This window comes from Oncorhynchus nerka, linkage group LG5 (genome assembly GCF_034236695.1).
Source record: "Oncorhynchus nerka isolate Pitt River linkage group LG5, Oner_Uvic_2.0, whole genome shotgun sequence".
NCBI lineage: Eukaryota > Metazoa > Chordata > Actinopteri > Salmoniformes > Salmonidae > Oncorhynchus > Oncorhynchus nerka.
In genome coordinates, this window is record NC_088400.1 from 4,501,920 (window position 1) to 4,516,697 (window position 14,778).

A 14,778-nucleotide genomic window follows, 5' to 3' on the forward strand; every position below is an offset into this window, starting at 1 on the left:
TAGCTGCCAATGGAGTTGAGGATGTGGCCCTGTATGTGGGTATTGTAGCCGTAGCTCTCTGTCTGACCCTCATCCTCATCGTGGTGGTCCTGGTCTACCGCCGTAAGAAGGAGGGTCTGGACGCTGACGTAGCGGACTCGTCCATCCTGACCACGGGCTTCCAGCCTATGGGCATCAAGCCTAGCAAGCCAGGTGTGTGGGCACCTCGGCACAGGGCCCCACCTGGCCCCCCACCCTCATACTATCTACTGTCCCTTGTGTTCCCTAGCCTCACCATACTATCTACTGTCCCTTGTGTTCCCTAGTCTCACCATACTATCTACTGTCCCTTGTGTTCCCTAGTCTCACCATACTATCTACTGTCCCTTGTGGTATCTAGTCTCACCATACTATATACTGTCCCTTGTGTTCCCTAGTCTCACCATACTATCTACTGTCCCTTGTGTTCCCTAGCCTCACCATACTATATACTGTCCCTTGTGTTCCCTAGTCTCACCATACTATATACTGTCCCTTGTGTTCCCTAGTCTCACCATACTATCTACTGTCCCTTGTGGTATCTAGTCTCACCATACTATCTACTGTCCCTAGTCATATACTGTCCCTTGTGTTACCTAGTCTCACCATACTATATACTGTCCCTTGTGTTCCCTAGTCTCACCATACTATCTACTGTCCCTAGTCTCACCATACTATATACTGTCCCTTGTGTTCCCTAGTCTCACCATACTATCTACTGTCCCTTGTGTTCCCTAGTCTCACCATACTATCTACTGTCCCTTGTGTTCCCTAGTCTCACCATACTATCTACTGTCCCTTGTGGTATCTAGTCTCACCATACTATCTACTGTGCCTTGTGTTCCCTAGTCTCACCATACTATCTACTGTCCCTTGTGTTCCCTAGTCTCACCATACTATCTACTGTCCCTAGTCATATACTGTCCCTTGTGTTCCCTAGTCTCACCATACTATATACTGTCCCTTGTGGTATCTAGTCTCACCATACTATATACTGTCCCTTGTGTTCCCTAGTCTCACCATACTATCTACTGTCCCTAGTCTCACCATACTATATACTGTCCCTTGTGTTCCCTAGTCTCACCATACTATATACTGTCCCTTGTGTTCCCTAGTCTCACCATACTATCTACTGTCCCTTGTGTTCCCTAGTCTCACCATACTATCTACTCTCCCTTGTGTTCCCTAGTCTCACCATACTATCTACTCTCCCTTGTGTTCCCTAGTATCACCATACTATCTACTGTCCCTTGTGTTCCCTAGTCTCACCATACTATCTACTGTCCCTTGTGGTATCTAGTCTCACCATACTATATACTGTCCCTTGTGTTCCCTAGTCTCACCATACTATATACTGTCCCTTGTTCCCTAGTCTCACCATACTTTCTACTGTCCCTTGTGTTCCCTAGTCTCACCATACTATCTACTGTCCCTTGTGTTCCCTAGTCTCACCATACTATCTACTGTCCCTAGTCTCACCATACTATATACTGTCCCTTGTGTTCCCTAGTCTCACCATACTATCTACTGTCCCTTGTGTTCCCTAGTCTCACCATACTATCTACTGTCCCTTGTGTTCCCTAGTCTCACCATACTATCTACTGTCCCTTGTGTTCCCTAGTCTCACCATACTATATACTGTCCCTTGTGTTCCCTAGTCTCACCATACTATATACTGTCCCTTGTGTTCCCTAGTCTCACCATACTATATACTGTCCCTTGTGTTCCCTAGTCTCACCATACTATCTACTCTCCCTTGTGTTCCCTAGTCTCACCATACTATCTACTGTCCCTTGTGGTATCTAGTCTCACCATACTATATACTGTCCCTTGTGTTCCCTAGTCTCACCATACTATCTACTGTCCCTTGTGTTCCCTAGTCTCACCATACTATCTACTGTCCCTTGTGTTCCCTAGTCTCACCATACTATCTACTGTCCCTTGTGTTCCCTAGTCTCACCATACTATATACTGTCCCTTGTGTTCCCTAGTCTCACCATACTATATACTGTCCCTTGTGTTCCCTAGTCTCACCATACTATCTACTGTCCCTTGTGTTCCCTAGTCTCACCATACTATATACTGTCCCTAGTCTCACCATACTATATACTGTCCCTTGTGTTCCCTAGCCTCACCATACTATATACTGTCCCTTGTGTTCCCTAGTCTCACCATACTATATACTGTCCCTTGTGTTCCCTAGTCTCACCATACTATCTACTGTCCCTTGTGTTCCCTAGTCTCACCATACTATATACTGTCCCTTGTGTTCCCTAGTCTCACCATACTATCTACTGTCCCTTGTGTTCCCTAGTCTCACCATACTATCTACTGTCCCTTGTGTTCCCTAGTCTCACCATACTATCTACCGTCCCTTGTGTTCCCTAGTCTCACCATACTATATACTGTCCCTTGTGGTATCTAGTCTCACCATACTATCTACTGTCCCTTGTGGTATCTAGTCTCACCATACTATCTACTGTCCCTTGTGTTCCCTAGTCTCACCATACTATCTACTGTCCCTTGTGTTCCCTAGTCTCACCATACTATATACTGTCCCTTGTGTTCCCTAGTCTCACCATACTATATACTGTCCCTTGTGTTCCCTAGTCTCACCATACTATATACTGTCCCTTGTGTTCCCTAGTCTCACCATACTATCTACTGTCCCTAGTCTCACCATACTATATACTGTCCCTTGTGTTCCCTAGTCTCACCATACTATCTACTGTCCCTTGTGTTCCCTAGTCTCACCATACTATCTACTGTCCCTAGTCTCACCATACTATATACTGTCCCTTGTGTTCCCTAGTCTCACCATACTATCTACTGTCCCTTGTGTTCCCTATTCTCACCATACTATCTACTGTCCCTAGTCTCACCATACTATATACTGTCCCTTGTGTTCCCTAGTCTCACCATACTATCTACTGTCCCTTGTGGTATCTAGTCTCACCATACTATCTACTGTCCCTTGTGTTCCCTAGCCTCACCATACTATATACTGCCCCTTGTGTTCCCTAGTCTCACCATACTATCTACTGTCCCTTGTGGTATCTAGTCTCACCATACTATCTACTGTCCCTTGTGTTCCCTAGTCTCACCATACTATCTACTGTCCCTTGTGTTCCCTAGTCTCACCATACTATCTACTGTCCCTTGTGGTATCTAGTCTCACCATACTATCTACTGTCCCTTGTGTTCCCTAGCCTCACCATACTATATACTGTCCCTTGTGTTCCCTAGTCTCACCATACTATCTACTGTCCCTTGTGTTCCCTAGTCTCACCATACTATATACTGTCCCTTGTGTTCCCTAGTCTCACCATACTATATACTGTCCCTAGTCTCACCATACTATCTACTGTCCCTTGTGTTCCCTAGTCTCACCATACTATCTACTGTCCCTTGTGTTCCCTAGTCTCACCATACTATATACTGTCCCTTGTGTTCCCTAGTCTCACCATAATATCTACTGTCCCTTGTGTTCCCTAGCCTCACCATACTATATACTGTCCCTTGTGTTCCCTAGCCTCACCATACTATATACTGTCCCTTGTGTTCCCTAGCCTCACCATACTATCTACTGTCCCTTGTGTTCCCTAGTCTCACCATACTATCTACTGTCCCTTGTGGTATCTAGCCTCACCATACTATCTACTGTCCCTTGTGTTCCCTAGTCTCACCATACTATCTACTGTCCCTAGTGTTCCCTAGCCTCACCATACTATCTACTGTCCCTTGTGGTATCTAGTCTCACCATACTATATACTGTCCCTTGTGGTATCTAGTCTCACCATACTATCTACTGTCCCTTGTGTTCCCTAGTCTCACCATACTATCTACTGTCCCTTGTGTTCCCTAGTCTCACCATACTATCTACTGTCCCTTGTGGTATCTAGTCTCACCATACTATCTACTGTCCCTAGTCATATACTGTCCCTTGTGTTCCCTAGTCTCACCATACTATATACTGTCCCTTGTGTTCCCTAGTCTCACCATACTATATACTGTCCCTTGTGTTCCCTAGTCTCACCATACTATATACTGTCCCTTGTGTTCCCTAGTCTCACCATACTATCTACTGTCCCTTGTGTTCCCTAGTCTCACCATACTATCTACTGTCCCTTGTGGTATCTAGTCTCACCATACTATATACTGTCCCTTGTGTTCCCTAGTCTTACCATACTATCTACTGTCCCTTGTGTTCCCTAGTCTCACCATACTATCTACTGTCCCTTGTGTTCCCTAGTCTCACCATACTATCTACTGTCCCTTGTGTTCCCTAGTCTCACCATACTATATACTGTCCCTTGTGTTCCCTAGTCTCACCATACTATATACTGTCCCTTGTGTTCCCTAGTCTCACCATACTATCTACTGTCCCTTGTGTTCCCTAGTCTCACCATACTATATACTGTCCCTAGTCTCACCATACTATATACTGTCCCTTGTGTTCCCTAGCCTCACCATACTATATACTGTCCCTTGTGTTCCCTAGTCTCACCATACTATATACTGTCCCTTGTGTTCCCTAGTCTCACCATACTATCTACTGTCCCTTGTGTTCCCTAGTCTCACCATACTATATACTGTCCCTTGTGTTCCCTAGTCTCACCATACTATCTACTGTCCCTTGTGTTCCCTAGTCTCACCATACTATCTACTGTCCCTTGTGTTCCCTAGTCTCACCATACTATCTACCGTCCCTTGTGTTCCCTATTCTCACCATACTATATACTGTCCCTTGTGGTATCTAGTCTCACCATACTATCTACTGTCCCTTGTGGTATCTAGTCTCACCATACTATCTACTGTCCCTTGTGTTCCCTAGTCTCACCATACTATCTACTGTCCCTTGTGTTCCCTAGTCTCACCATACTATATACTGTCCCTTGTGTTCCCTAGTCTCACCATACTATATACTGTCCCTTGTGTTCCCTAGTCTCACCATACTATATACTGTCCCTTGTGTTCCCTAGTCTCACCATACTATCTACTGTCCCTAGTCTCACCATACTATATACTGCCCCTTGTGTTCCCTAGTCTCACCATACTATCTACTGTCCCTTGTGTTCCCTAGTCTCACCATACTATCTACTGTCCCTAGTCTCACCATACTATATACTGTCCCTTGTGTTCCCTAGTCTCACCATACTATCTACTGTCCCTTGTGTTCCCTATTCTCACCATACTATCTACTGTCCCTAGTCTCACCATATATATACTGTCCCTTGTGTTCCCTAGTCTCACCATACTATCTACTGTCCCTTGTGGTATCTAGTCTCACCATACTATCTACTGTCCCTTGTGTTCCCTAGCCTCACCATACTATATACTGCCCCTTGTGTTCCCTAGTCTCACCATACTATCTACTGTCCCTTGTGGTATCTAGTCTCACCATACTATCTACTGTCCCTTGTGTTCCCTAGTCTCACCATACTATCTACTGTCCCTTGTGTTCCCTAGTCTCACCATACTATCTACTGTCCCTTGTGGTATCTAGTCTCACCATACTATCTACTGTCCCTTGTGTTCCCTAGCCTCACCATACTATATACTGTCCCTTGTGTTCCCTAGTCTCACCATACTATCTACTGTCCCTAGTCTCACCATACTATCTACTTCCCTTGTGTTCCCTAGCCTCACCATACTATATACTGTCCCTTGTGTTCCCTAGTCTCACCATACTATATACTGTCCCTTGTGTTCCCTAGTCTCACCATACTATCTACTGTCCCTTGTGTTCCCTAGTCTCACCATACTATATACTGTCCCTTGTGTTCCCTAGTCTCACCATACTATCTACTGTCCCTTGTGTTCCCTAGTCTCACCATACTATCTACTGTCCCTTGTGTTCCCTAGTCTCACCATACTATCTACTGTCCCTTGTGTTCCCTAGTCTCACCATACTATATACTGTCCCTTGTGTTCCCTAGTCTCACCATACTATCTACTGTCCCTTGTGTTCCCTAGTCTCACCATACTATCTACTGTCCCTTGTGTTCCCTAGTCTCACCATACTATATACTGTCCCTTGTGTTCCCTAGTCTCACCATACTATATACTGTCCCTTGTGTTCCCTAGTCTCACCATACTATCTACTGTCCCTTGTGTTCCCTAGTCTCACCATACTATATACTGTCCCTAGTCTCACCATACTATATACTGTCCCTTGTGTTCCCTAGCCTCACCATACTATATACTGTCCCTTGTGTTCCCTAGTCTCACCATACTATATACTGTCCCTTGTGTTCCCTAGTCTCACCATACTATCTACTGTCCCTTGTGTTCCCTAGTCTCACCATACTATATACTGTCCCTTGTGTTCCCTAGTCTCACCATACTATCTACTGTCCCTTGTGTTCCCTAGTCTCACCATACTATCTACTGTCCCTTGTGTTCCCTAGTCTCACCATACTATCTACCGTCCCTTGTGTTCCCTAATCTCACCATACTATATACTGTCCCTTGTGGTATCTAGTCTCACCATACTATCTACTGTCCCTTGTGGTATCTAGTCTCACCATACTATCTACTGTCCCTTGTGTTCCCTAGTCTCACCATACTATCTACTGTCCCTTGTGTTCCCTAGTCTCACCATACTATATACTGTCCCTTGTGTTCCCTAGTCTTACCATACTATATACTGTCCCTTGTGTTCCCTAGTCTCACCATACTATATACTGTCCCTTGTGTTCCCTAGTCTCACCATACTATCTACTGTCCCTAGTCTCACCATACTATATACTGCCCCTTGTGTTCCCTAGTCTCACCATACTATCTACTGTCCCTTGTGTTCCCTAGTCTCACCATACTATCTACTGTCCCTAGTCTCACCATACTATATACTGTCCCTTGTGTTCCCTAGTCTCACCATACTATCTACTGTCCCTAGTGTTCCCTATTCTCACCATACTATCTACTGTCCCTAGTCTCACCATACTATATACTGTCCCTTGTGTTCCCTAGTCTCACCATACTATCTACTGTCCCTTGTGGTATCTAGTCTCACCATACTATCTACTGTCCCTTGTGTTCCCTAGCCTCACCATACTATATACTGCCCCTTGTGTTCCCTAGTCTCACCATACTATCTACTGTCCCTTGTGTATCTAGTCTCACCATACTATCTACTGTCCCTTGTGTTCCCTAGTCTCACCATACTATCTACTGTCCCTTGTGTTCCCTAGTCTCACCATACTATCTACTGTCCCTTGTGGTATCTAGTCTCACCATACTATCTACTGTCCCTTGTGTTCCCTAGCCTCACCATACTATATACTGTCCCTTGTGTTCCCTAGTCTCACCATACTATCTACTGTCCCTAGTCTCACCATACTATCTACTTCCCTTGTGTTCCCTAGCCTCACCATACTATATACTGTCCCTTGTGTTCCCTAGTCTCACCATACTATATACTGTCCCTTGTGTTCCCTAGTCTCACCATACTATCTACTGTCCCTTGTGTTCCCTAGTCTCACCATACTATATACTGTCCCTTGTGTTCCCTAGTCTCACCATACTATCTACTGTCCCTTGTGTTCCCTAGTCTCACCATACTATCTACTGTCCCTTGTGTTCCCTAGTCTCACCATACTATCTACTGTCCCTTGTGTTCCCTAGTCTCACCATACTATATACTGTCCCTTGTGTTCCCTAGTCTCACCATACTATCTACTGTCCCTTGTGTTCCCTAGTCTCACCATACTATCTACTGTCCCTTGTGTTCCCTAGTCTCACCATACTATCTACTGTCCCTTGTGTTCCCTAGTCTCACCATACTATATACTGTCCCTTGTGTTCCCTAGTCTCACCATACTATCTACTGTCCCTTGTGTTCCCTAGTCTCACCATACTATATACTGTCCCTTGTGTTCCCTAGTCTCACCATACTATATACTGTCCCTAGTCTCACCATACTATCTACTGTCCCTTGTGTTCCCTAGTCTCACCATACTATCTACTGTCCCTTGTGTTCCCTAGTCTCACCATACTATATACTGTCCCTTGTGTTCCCTAGTCTCACCATAATATCTACTGTCCCTTGTGTTCCCTAGCCTCACCATACTATATACTGTCCCTTGTGTTCCCTAGCCTCACCATACTATATACTGTCCCTTGTGTTCCCTAGCCTCACCATACTATCTACTGTCCCTTGTGTTCCCTAGTCTCACCATACTATCTACTGTCCCTTGTGTTCCCTAGTCTCACCATACTATCTACTGTCCCTTGTGGTATCTAGCCTCACCATACTATCTACTGTCCCTTGTGTTCCCTAGTCTCACCATACTATCTACTGTCCCTAGTGTTCCCTAGCCTCACCATACTATCTACTGTCCCTTGTGGTATCTAGTCTCACCATACTATATACTGTCCCTTGTGGTATCTAGTCTCACCATACTATCTACTGTCCCTTGTGTTCCCTAGTCTCACCATACTATATACTGTCCCTTGTGTTCCCTAGTCTCACCATACTATATACTGTCCCTTGTGTTCCCTAGTCTCACCATACTATATACTGTCCCTTGTGTTCCCTAGTCTCACCATACTATCTACTGTCCCTAGTCTCACCATACTATATACTGCCCCTTGTGTTCCCTAGTCTCACCATACTATCTACTGTCCCTTGTGTTCCCTAGTCTCACCATACTATCTACTGTCCCTAGTCTCACCATACTATATACTGTCCCTTGTGTTCCCTAGTCTCACCATACTATCTACTGTCCCTTGTGTTCCCTATTCTCACCATACTATCTACTGTCCCTAGTCTCACCATACTATATACTGTCCCTTGTGTTCCCTAGTCTCACCATACTATCTACTGTCCCTTGTGGTATCTAGTCTCACCATACTATCTACTGTCCCTTGTGTTCCCTAGCCTCACCATACTATATACTGCCCCTTGTGTTCCCTAGTCTCACCATACTATCTACTGTCCCTTGTGGTATCTAGTCTCACCATACTATCTACTGTCCCTTGTGTTCCCTAGTCTCACCATACTATCTACTGTCCCTTGTGTTCCCTAGTCTCACCATACTATCTACTGTCCCTTGTGGTATCTAGTCTCACCATACTATCTACTGTCCCTTGTGTTCCCTAGCCTCACCATACTATATACTGTCCCTTGTGTTCCCTAGTCTCACCATACTATCTACTGTCCCTAGTCTCACCATACTATCTACTTCCCTTGTGTTCCCTAGCCTCACCATACTATATACTGTCCCTTGTGTTCCCTAGTCTCACCATACTATATACTGTCCCTTGTGTTCCCTAGTCTCACCATACTATCTACTGTCCCTTGTGTTCCCTAGTCTCACCATACTATATACTGTCCCTTGTGTTCCCTAGTCTCACCATACTATCTACTGTCCCTTGTGTTCCCTAGTCTCACCATACTATCTACTGTCCCTTGTGTTCCCTAGTCTCACCATACTATCTACTGTCCCTTGTGTTCCCTAGTCTCACCATACTATATACTGTCCCTTGTGTTCCCTAGTCTCACCATACTATCTACTGTCCCTTGTGTTCCCTAGTCTCACCATACTATCTACTGTCCCTTGTGTTCCCTAGTCTCACCATACTATATACTGTCCCTTGTGTTCCCTAGTCTCACCATACTATATACTGTCCCTTGTGTTCCCTAGTCTCACCATACTATCTACTGTCCCTTGTGTTCCCTAGTCTCACCATACTATATACTGTCCCTAGTCTCACCATACTATATACTGTCCCTTGTGTTCCCTAGTCTCACCATACTATATACTGTCCCTTGTGTTCCCTAGTCTCACCATACTATATACTGTCCCTTGTGTTCCCTAGTCTCACCATACTATCTACTGTCCCTTGTGTTCCCTAGTCTCACCATACTATATACTGTCCCTTGTGTTCCCTAGTCTCACCATACTATCTACTGTCCCTTGTGTTCCCTAGTCTCACCATACTATCTACTGTCCCTTGTGTTCCCTAGTCTCACCATACTATCTACTGTCCCTTGTGTTCCCTAGTCTCACCATACTATATACTGTCCCTTGTGTATCTAGTCTCACCATACTATCTACTGTCCCTTGTGGTATCTAGTCTCACCATACTATCTACTGTCCCTTGTGTTCCCTAGTCTCACCATACTATCTACTGTCCCTTGTGTTCCCTAGTCTCACCATACTATCTACTGTCCCTTGTGTTCCCTAGTCTCACCATACTATATACTGTCCCTTGTGTTCCCTAGTCTCACCATACTATATACTGTCCCTTGTGTTCCCTAGTCTCACCATACTATCTACTGTCCCTAGTCTCACCATACTATATACTGCCCCTTGTGTTCCCTAGTCTCACCATACTATCTACTGTCCCTTGTGTTCCCTAGTCTCACCATACTATCTACTGTCCCTAGTCTCACCATACTATATACTGTCCCTTGTGTTCCCTAGTCTCACCATACTATCTACTGTCCCTTGTGTTCCCTATTCTCACCATACTATCTACTGTCCCTAGTCTCACCATACTATATACTGTCCCTTGTGTTCCCTAGTCTCACCATACTATCTACTGTCCCTTGTGTATCTAGTCTCACCATACTATCTACTGTCCCTTGTGTTCCCTAGCCTCACCATACTATATACTGTCCCTTGTGTTCCCTAGTCTCACCATACTATCTACTGTCCCTTGTGGTATCTAGTCTCACCATACTATCTACTGTCCCTTGTGTTCCCTAGTCTCACCATACTATCTACTGTCCCTTGTGTTCCCTAGTCTCACCATACTATCTACTGTCCCTTGTGGTATCTAGTCTCACCATACTATCTACTGTCCCTTGTGTTCCCTAGCCTCACCATACTATATACTGTCCCTTGTGTTCCCTAGTCTCACCATACTATCTACTGTCCCTAGTCTCACCATACTATCTACTGTCCCTTGTGTTCCCTAGTCTCACCATACTATCTACTGTCCCTTGTGTTCCCTAGTCTCACCATACTATATACTGTCCCTTGTGTTCCCTAGTCTCACCATACTATCTACTGTCCCTTGTGTTCCCTAGTCTCACCATACTATATACTGTCCCTTGTGTTCCCTAGTCTCACCATACTATCTACTGTCCCTTGTGTTCCCTAGTCTCACCATACTATCTACTGTCCCTTGTGTTCCCTAGTCTCACCATACTATCTACTGTCCCTTGTGTTCCCTAGTCTCACCATACTATATACTGTCCCTTGTGTTCCCTAGTCTCACCATACTATCTACTGTCCCTTGTGTTCCCTAGTCTCACCATACTATCTACTGTCCCTTGTGTTCCCTAGTCTCACCATACTATCTACTGTCCCTTGTGTTCCCTAGTCTCACCATACTATATACTGTCCCTTGTGTTCCCTAGTCTCACCATACTATCTACTGTCCCTTGTGTTCCCTAGTCTCACCATACTATATACTGTCCCTTGTGTTCCCTAGTCTCACCATACTATATACTGTCCCTAGTCTCACCATACTATCTACTGTCCCTTGTGTTCCCTAGTCTCACCATACTATCTACTGTCCCTTGTGTTCCCTAGTCTCACCATACTATATCTACTGTCCCTTGTGTTCCCTAGTCTCACCATACTATCTACTGTCCCTTGTGTTCCCTAGCCTCACCATACTATATACTGTCCCTTGTGTTCCCTAGCCTCACCATACTATCTACTGTCCCTTGTGTTCCCTAGCCTCACCATACTATCTACTGTCCCTTGTGTTCCCTAGTCTCACCATACTATCTACTGTCCCTTGTGTTCCCTAGTCTCACCATACTATCTACTGTCCCCTAGCCTCACCATACTATCTACTGTCCCTTGTGTTCCCTAGTCTCACCATACTATCTACTGTCCCTAGTGTTCCCTAGCCTCACCATACTATCTACTGTCCCTTGTGGTATCTAGTCTCACCATACTATATACTGTCCCTTGTGGTATCTAGTCTCACCATACTATCTACTGTCCCTTGTGTTCCCTAGTCTCACCATACTATCTACTGTCCCTTGTGGTATCTAGTCTCACCATACTATCTACTGTCCCTAGTCATATACTGTCCCTTGTGTTCCCTAGTCTCACCATACTATATACTGTCCCTTGTGTTCCCTAGTCTCACCATACTATCTACTGTCCATTGTGTTCCCTAGTCTCACCATACTATATACTGTCCCTAGCCTCACCATACTATCTACTGTCCCTTGTGTTCCCTAGCCTCACCATACTATCTACTGTCCCTTGTGTTCCCTAGCCTCACCATACTATATACTGTCCCTTGTGTTCCCTAGTCTCACCATACTATCTACTGTCCCTTGTGTTCCCTAGTCTCACCATACTATCTACTGTCCCTTGTGTTCCCTAGTCTCACCATACTATATACTGTCCCTTGTGTTCCCTAGTCTCACCATACTATCTACTGTCCCTTGTGTTCCCTAGTCTCACCATACTATCTACTGTCCCTTGTGTTCCCTAGTCTCACCATACTATCTACTGTCCCTTGTGGTATCTAGTCTCACCATACTATCTACTGTCTCTTGTGTTCCCTAGTCTCACCATACTATCTACTGTCCCTTGTGGTATCTACTCTCACCATACTATCTACTGTCCCTTGTGTTCCCTAGTCTCACCATACTATCTACTGTCCCTAGTGTTCCCTAGTCTCACCATACTATCTACTGTCCCTTGTGTTCCCTAGTCTCACCATACTATATACTGTCCCTTGTGTTCCCTAGTCTCACCATACTATCTACTGTCCCTTGTGGTATCTAGTCTCACCATACTATCGACTGTCCCTTGTGTTCCCTAGTCTCACCATACTATCTACTGTCCCTTGTGTTCCCTAGTCTCACCATACTATCTACTGTCCCTTGTGGTATCTAGTCTCACCATACTATCTACTGTCCCTTGTGTTCCCTAGTCTCACCATACTATATACTGTCCCTTGTGTTCCCTAGTCTCACCATACTATCTACTGTCCCTTGTGGTATCTAGTCTCACCATACTATCTACTGTCCCTTGTGGTATCTAGTCTCACCATACTATCTACTGTCCCTTGTGTTCCCTAGTCTCACCATACTATCTACTGTCCCTTGTGTTCCCTAGTCTCACCATACTATCTACTGTCCCTTGTGGTATCTAGTCTCACCATACTATATACTGTCCCTTGTGTTCCCTAGTCTCACCATACTATATACTGTCCCTTGTGTTCCCTAGTCTCACCATACTATCTACTGTCCCTTGTGTTCCCTAGTCTCACCATACAATCTACCGTCCCTTGTGGTATCTAGTCTCACCATACTATATACTGTCCCTTGTGTTCCCTAGTCTCACCATACTATCTACTGTCCCTTGTACTGTCCCCCTAGTCATCTACTGTCCCTTGTGTTCCCTAGTCTCACCATACTATCTACTGTCCCTTGTGTTCCCTAGTCTCACCATACTATCTACTGTCCCTTGTGTTCCCTAGCCTCACCATACTATCTACTGTCCCTTGTGTTCCCTAGTCTCACCATACTATCTACTGTCCCTAGTCTCACCATACTATCTACTGTCCCTTGTGTTCCCTAGTCTCACCATACTATCTACTGTCCCTTGTGTTCCCTAGTCTCACCATACTATCTACTGTCCCTTGTGTTCCCTAGTCTCACCATACTATCTACTGTCCCTTGTGTTCCCTAGTCTCACCATACTATCTACTGTCCCTTGTGTTCCCTAGTCTCACCATACTATCTACTGTCCCTTGTGTTCCCTAGCCTCACCATACTATCTACTGTCCCTAGTCTCACCATACTATCTACTGTCCCTTGTGTTCCCTAGTCTCACCATACTATCTACTGTCCCTTGTGTTCCCTAGTCTCACCATACTATCTACTGTCCCTAGTCTCACCATACTATCTACTGTCCCTTGTGTTCCCTAGTCTCACCATACTATCTACTGTCCCTTGTGTTCCCTAGTCTCACCATACTATATACTGTCCCTTGTGTTCCCTAGCCTCACCATACTATATACTGTCCCTTGTGTTCCCTAGTCTCACCATACTATCTACTGTCCCTTGTGTTCCCTAGTCTCACCATACTATCTACTGTCCCTTGTGTTCCCTAGTCTCACCATACTATCTACTGTCCCTTGTGTTCCCTAGTCTCACCATACTATCTACTGTCCCTTGTGTTCCCTAGTCTCACCATACTATATACTGTCCCTTGTGTTCCCTAGTCTCACCATACTATCTACTGTCCCTTGTGTTCCCTAGTCTCACCATACTATCTACTGTCCCTTGTGTTCCCTAGTCTCACCATACTATATACTGTCCCTTGTGTTCCCTAGTCTCACCATACTATCTACTGTCCCTTGTGTTCCCTAGTCTCACCATACTATCTACTGTCCCTTGTGTTCCCTAGTCTCACCATACTATATACTGTCCCTTGTGTTCCCTAGTCTCACCATACTATCTACTGTCCCTAGTCTCACCATACTATCTACTGTCCCTTGTGTTCCCTAGTCTCACCATACTATCTACTGTCCCTTGTGTTCCCTAGTCTCACCATACTATCTACTGTCCCTAGTCTCACCATACTATCTACTGTCCCTTGTGTTCCCTAGTCTCACCATACTATCTACTGTCCCTTGTGTTCCCTAGTCTCACCATACTATCTACTGTCCCTTGTGTTCTAGTCTCACCATACTATCTACTGTCCCTTGTGGTCCCTAGTCTCACCATACTATCTACTGTCCCTTGTGTTCCCTAGTCTCACCATACTATCT

At 45.0% G+C, this 14,778-nt stretch overlaps 1 protein-coding gene across 1 annotated transcript in view; it reads left to right on the top strand.

The window, feature by feature from the left end:
* The window catches only part of LOC135571845 (netrin receptor UNC5A-like), a 414,728-nt gene that overhangs the window by 308,616 nt on the left and 91,334 nt on the right, over positions 1–14,778 (top strand). The window contains 1 exon segment of the mRNA XM_065019018.1: positions 4–225. Coding sequence (XP_064875090.1) covers positions 4–225 — 222 coding nt within the window.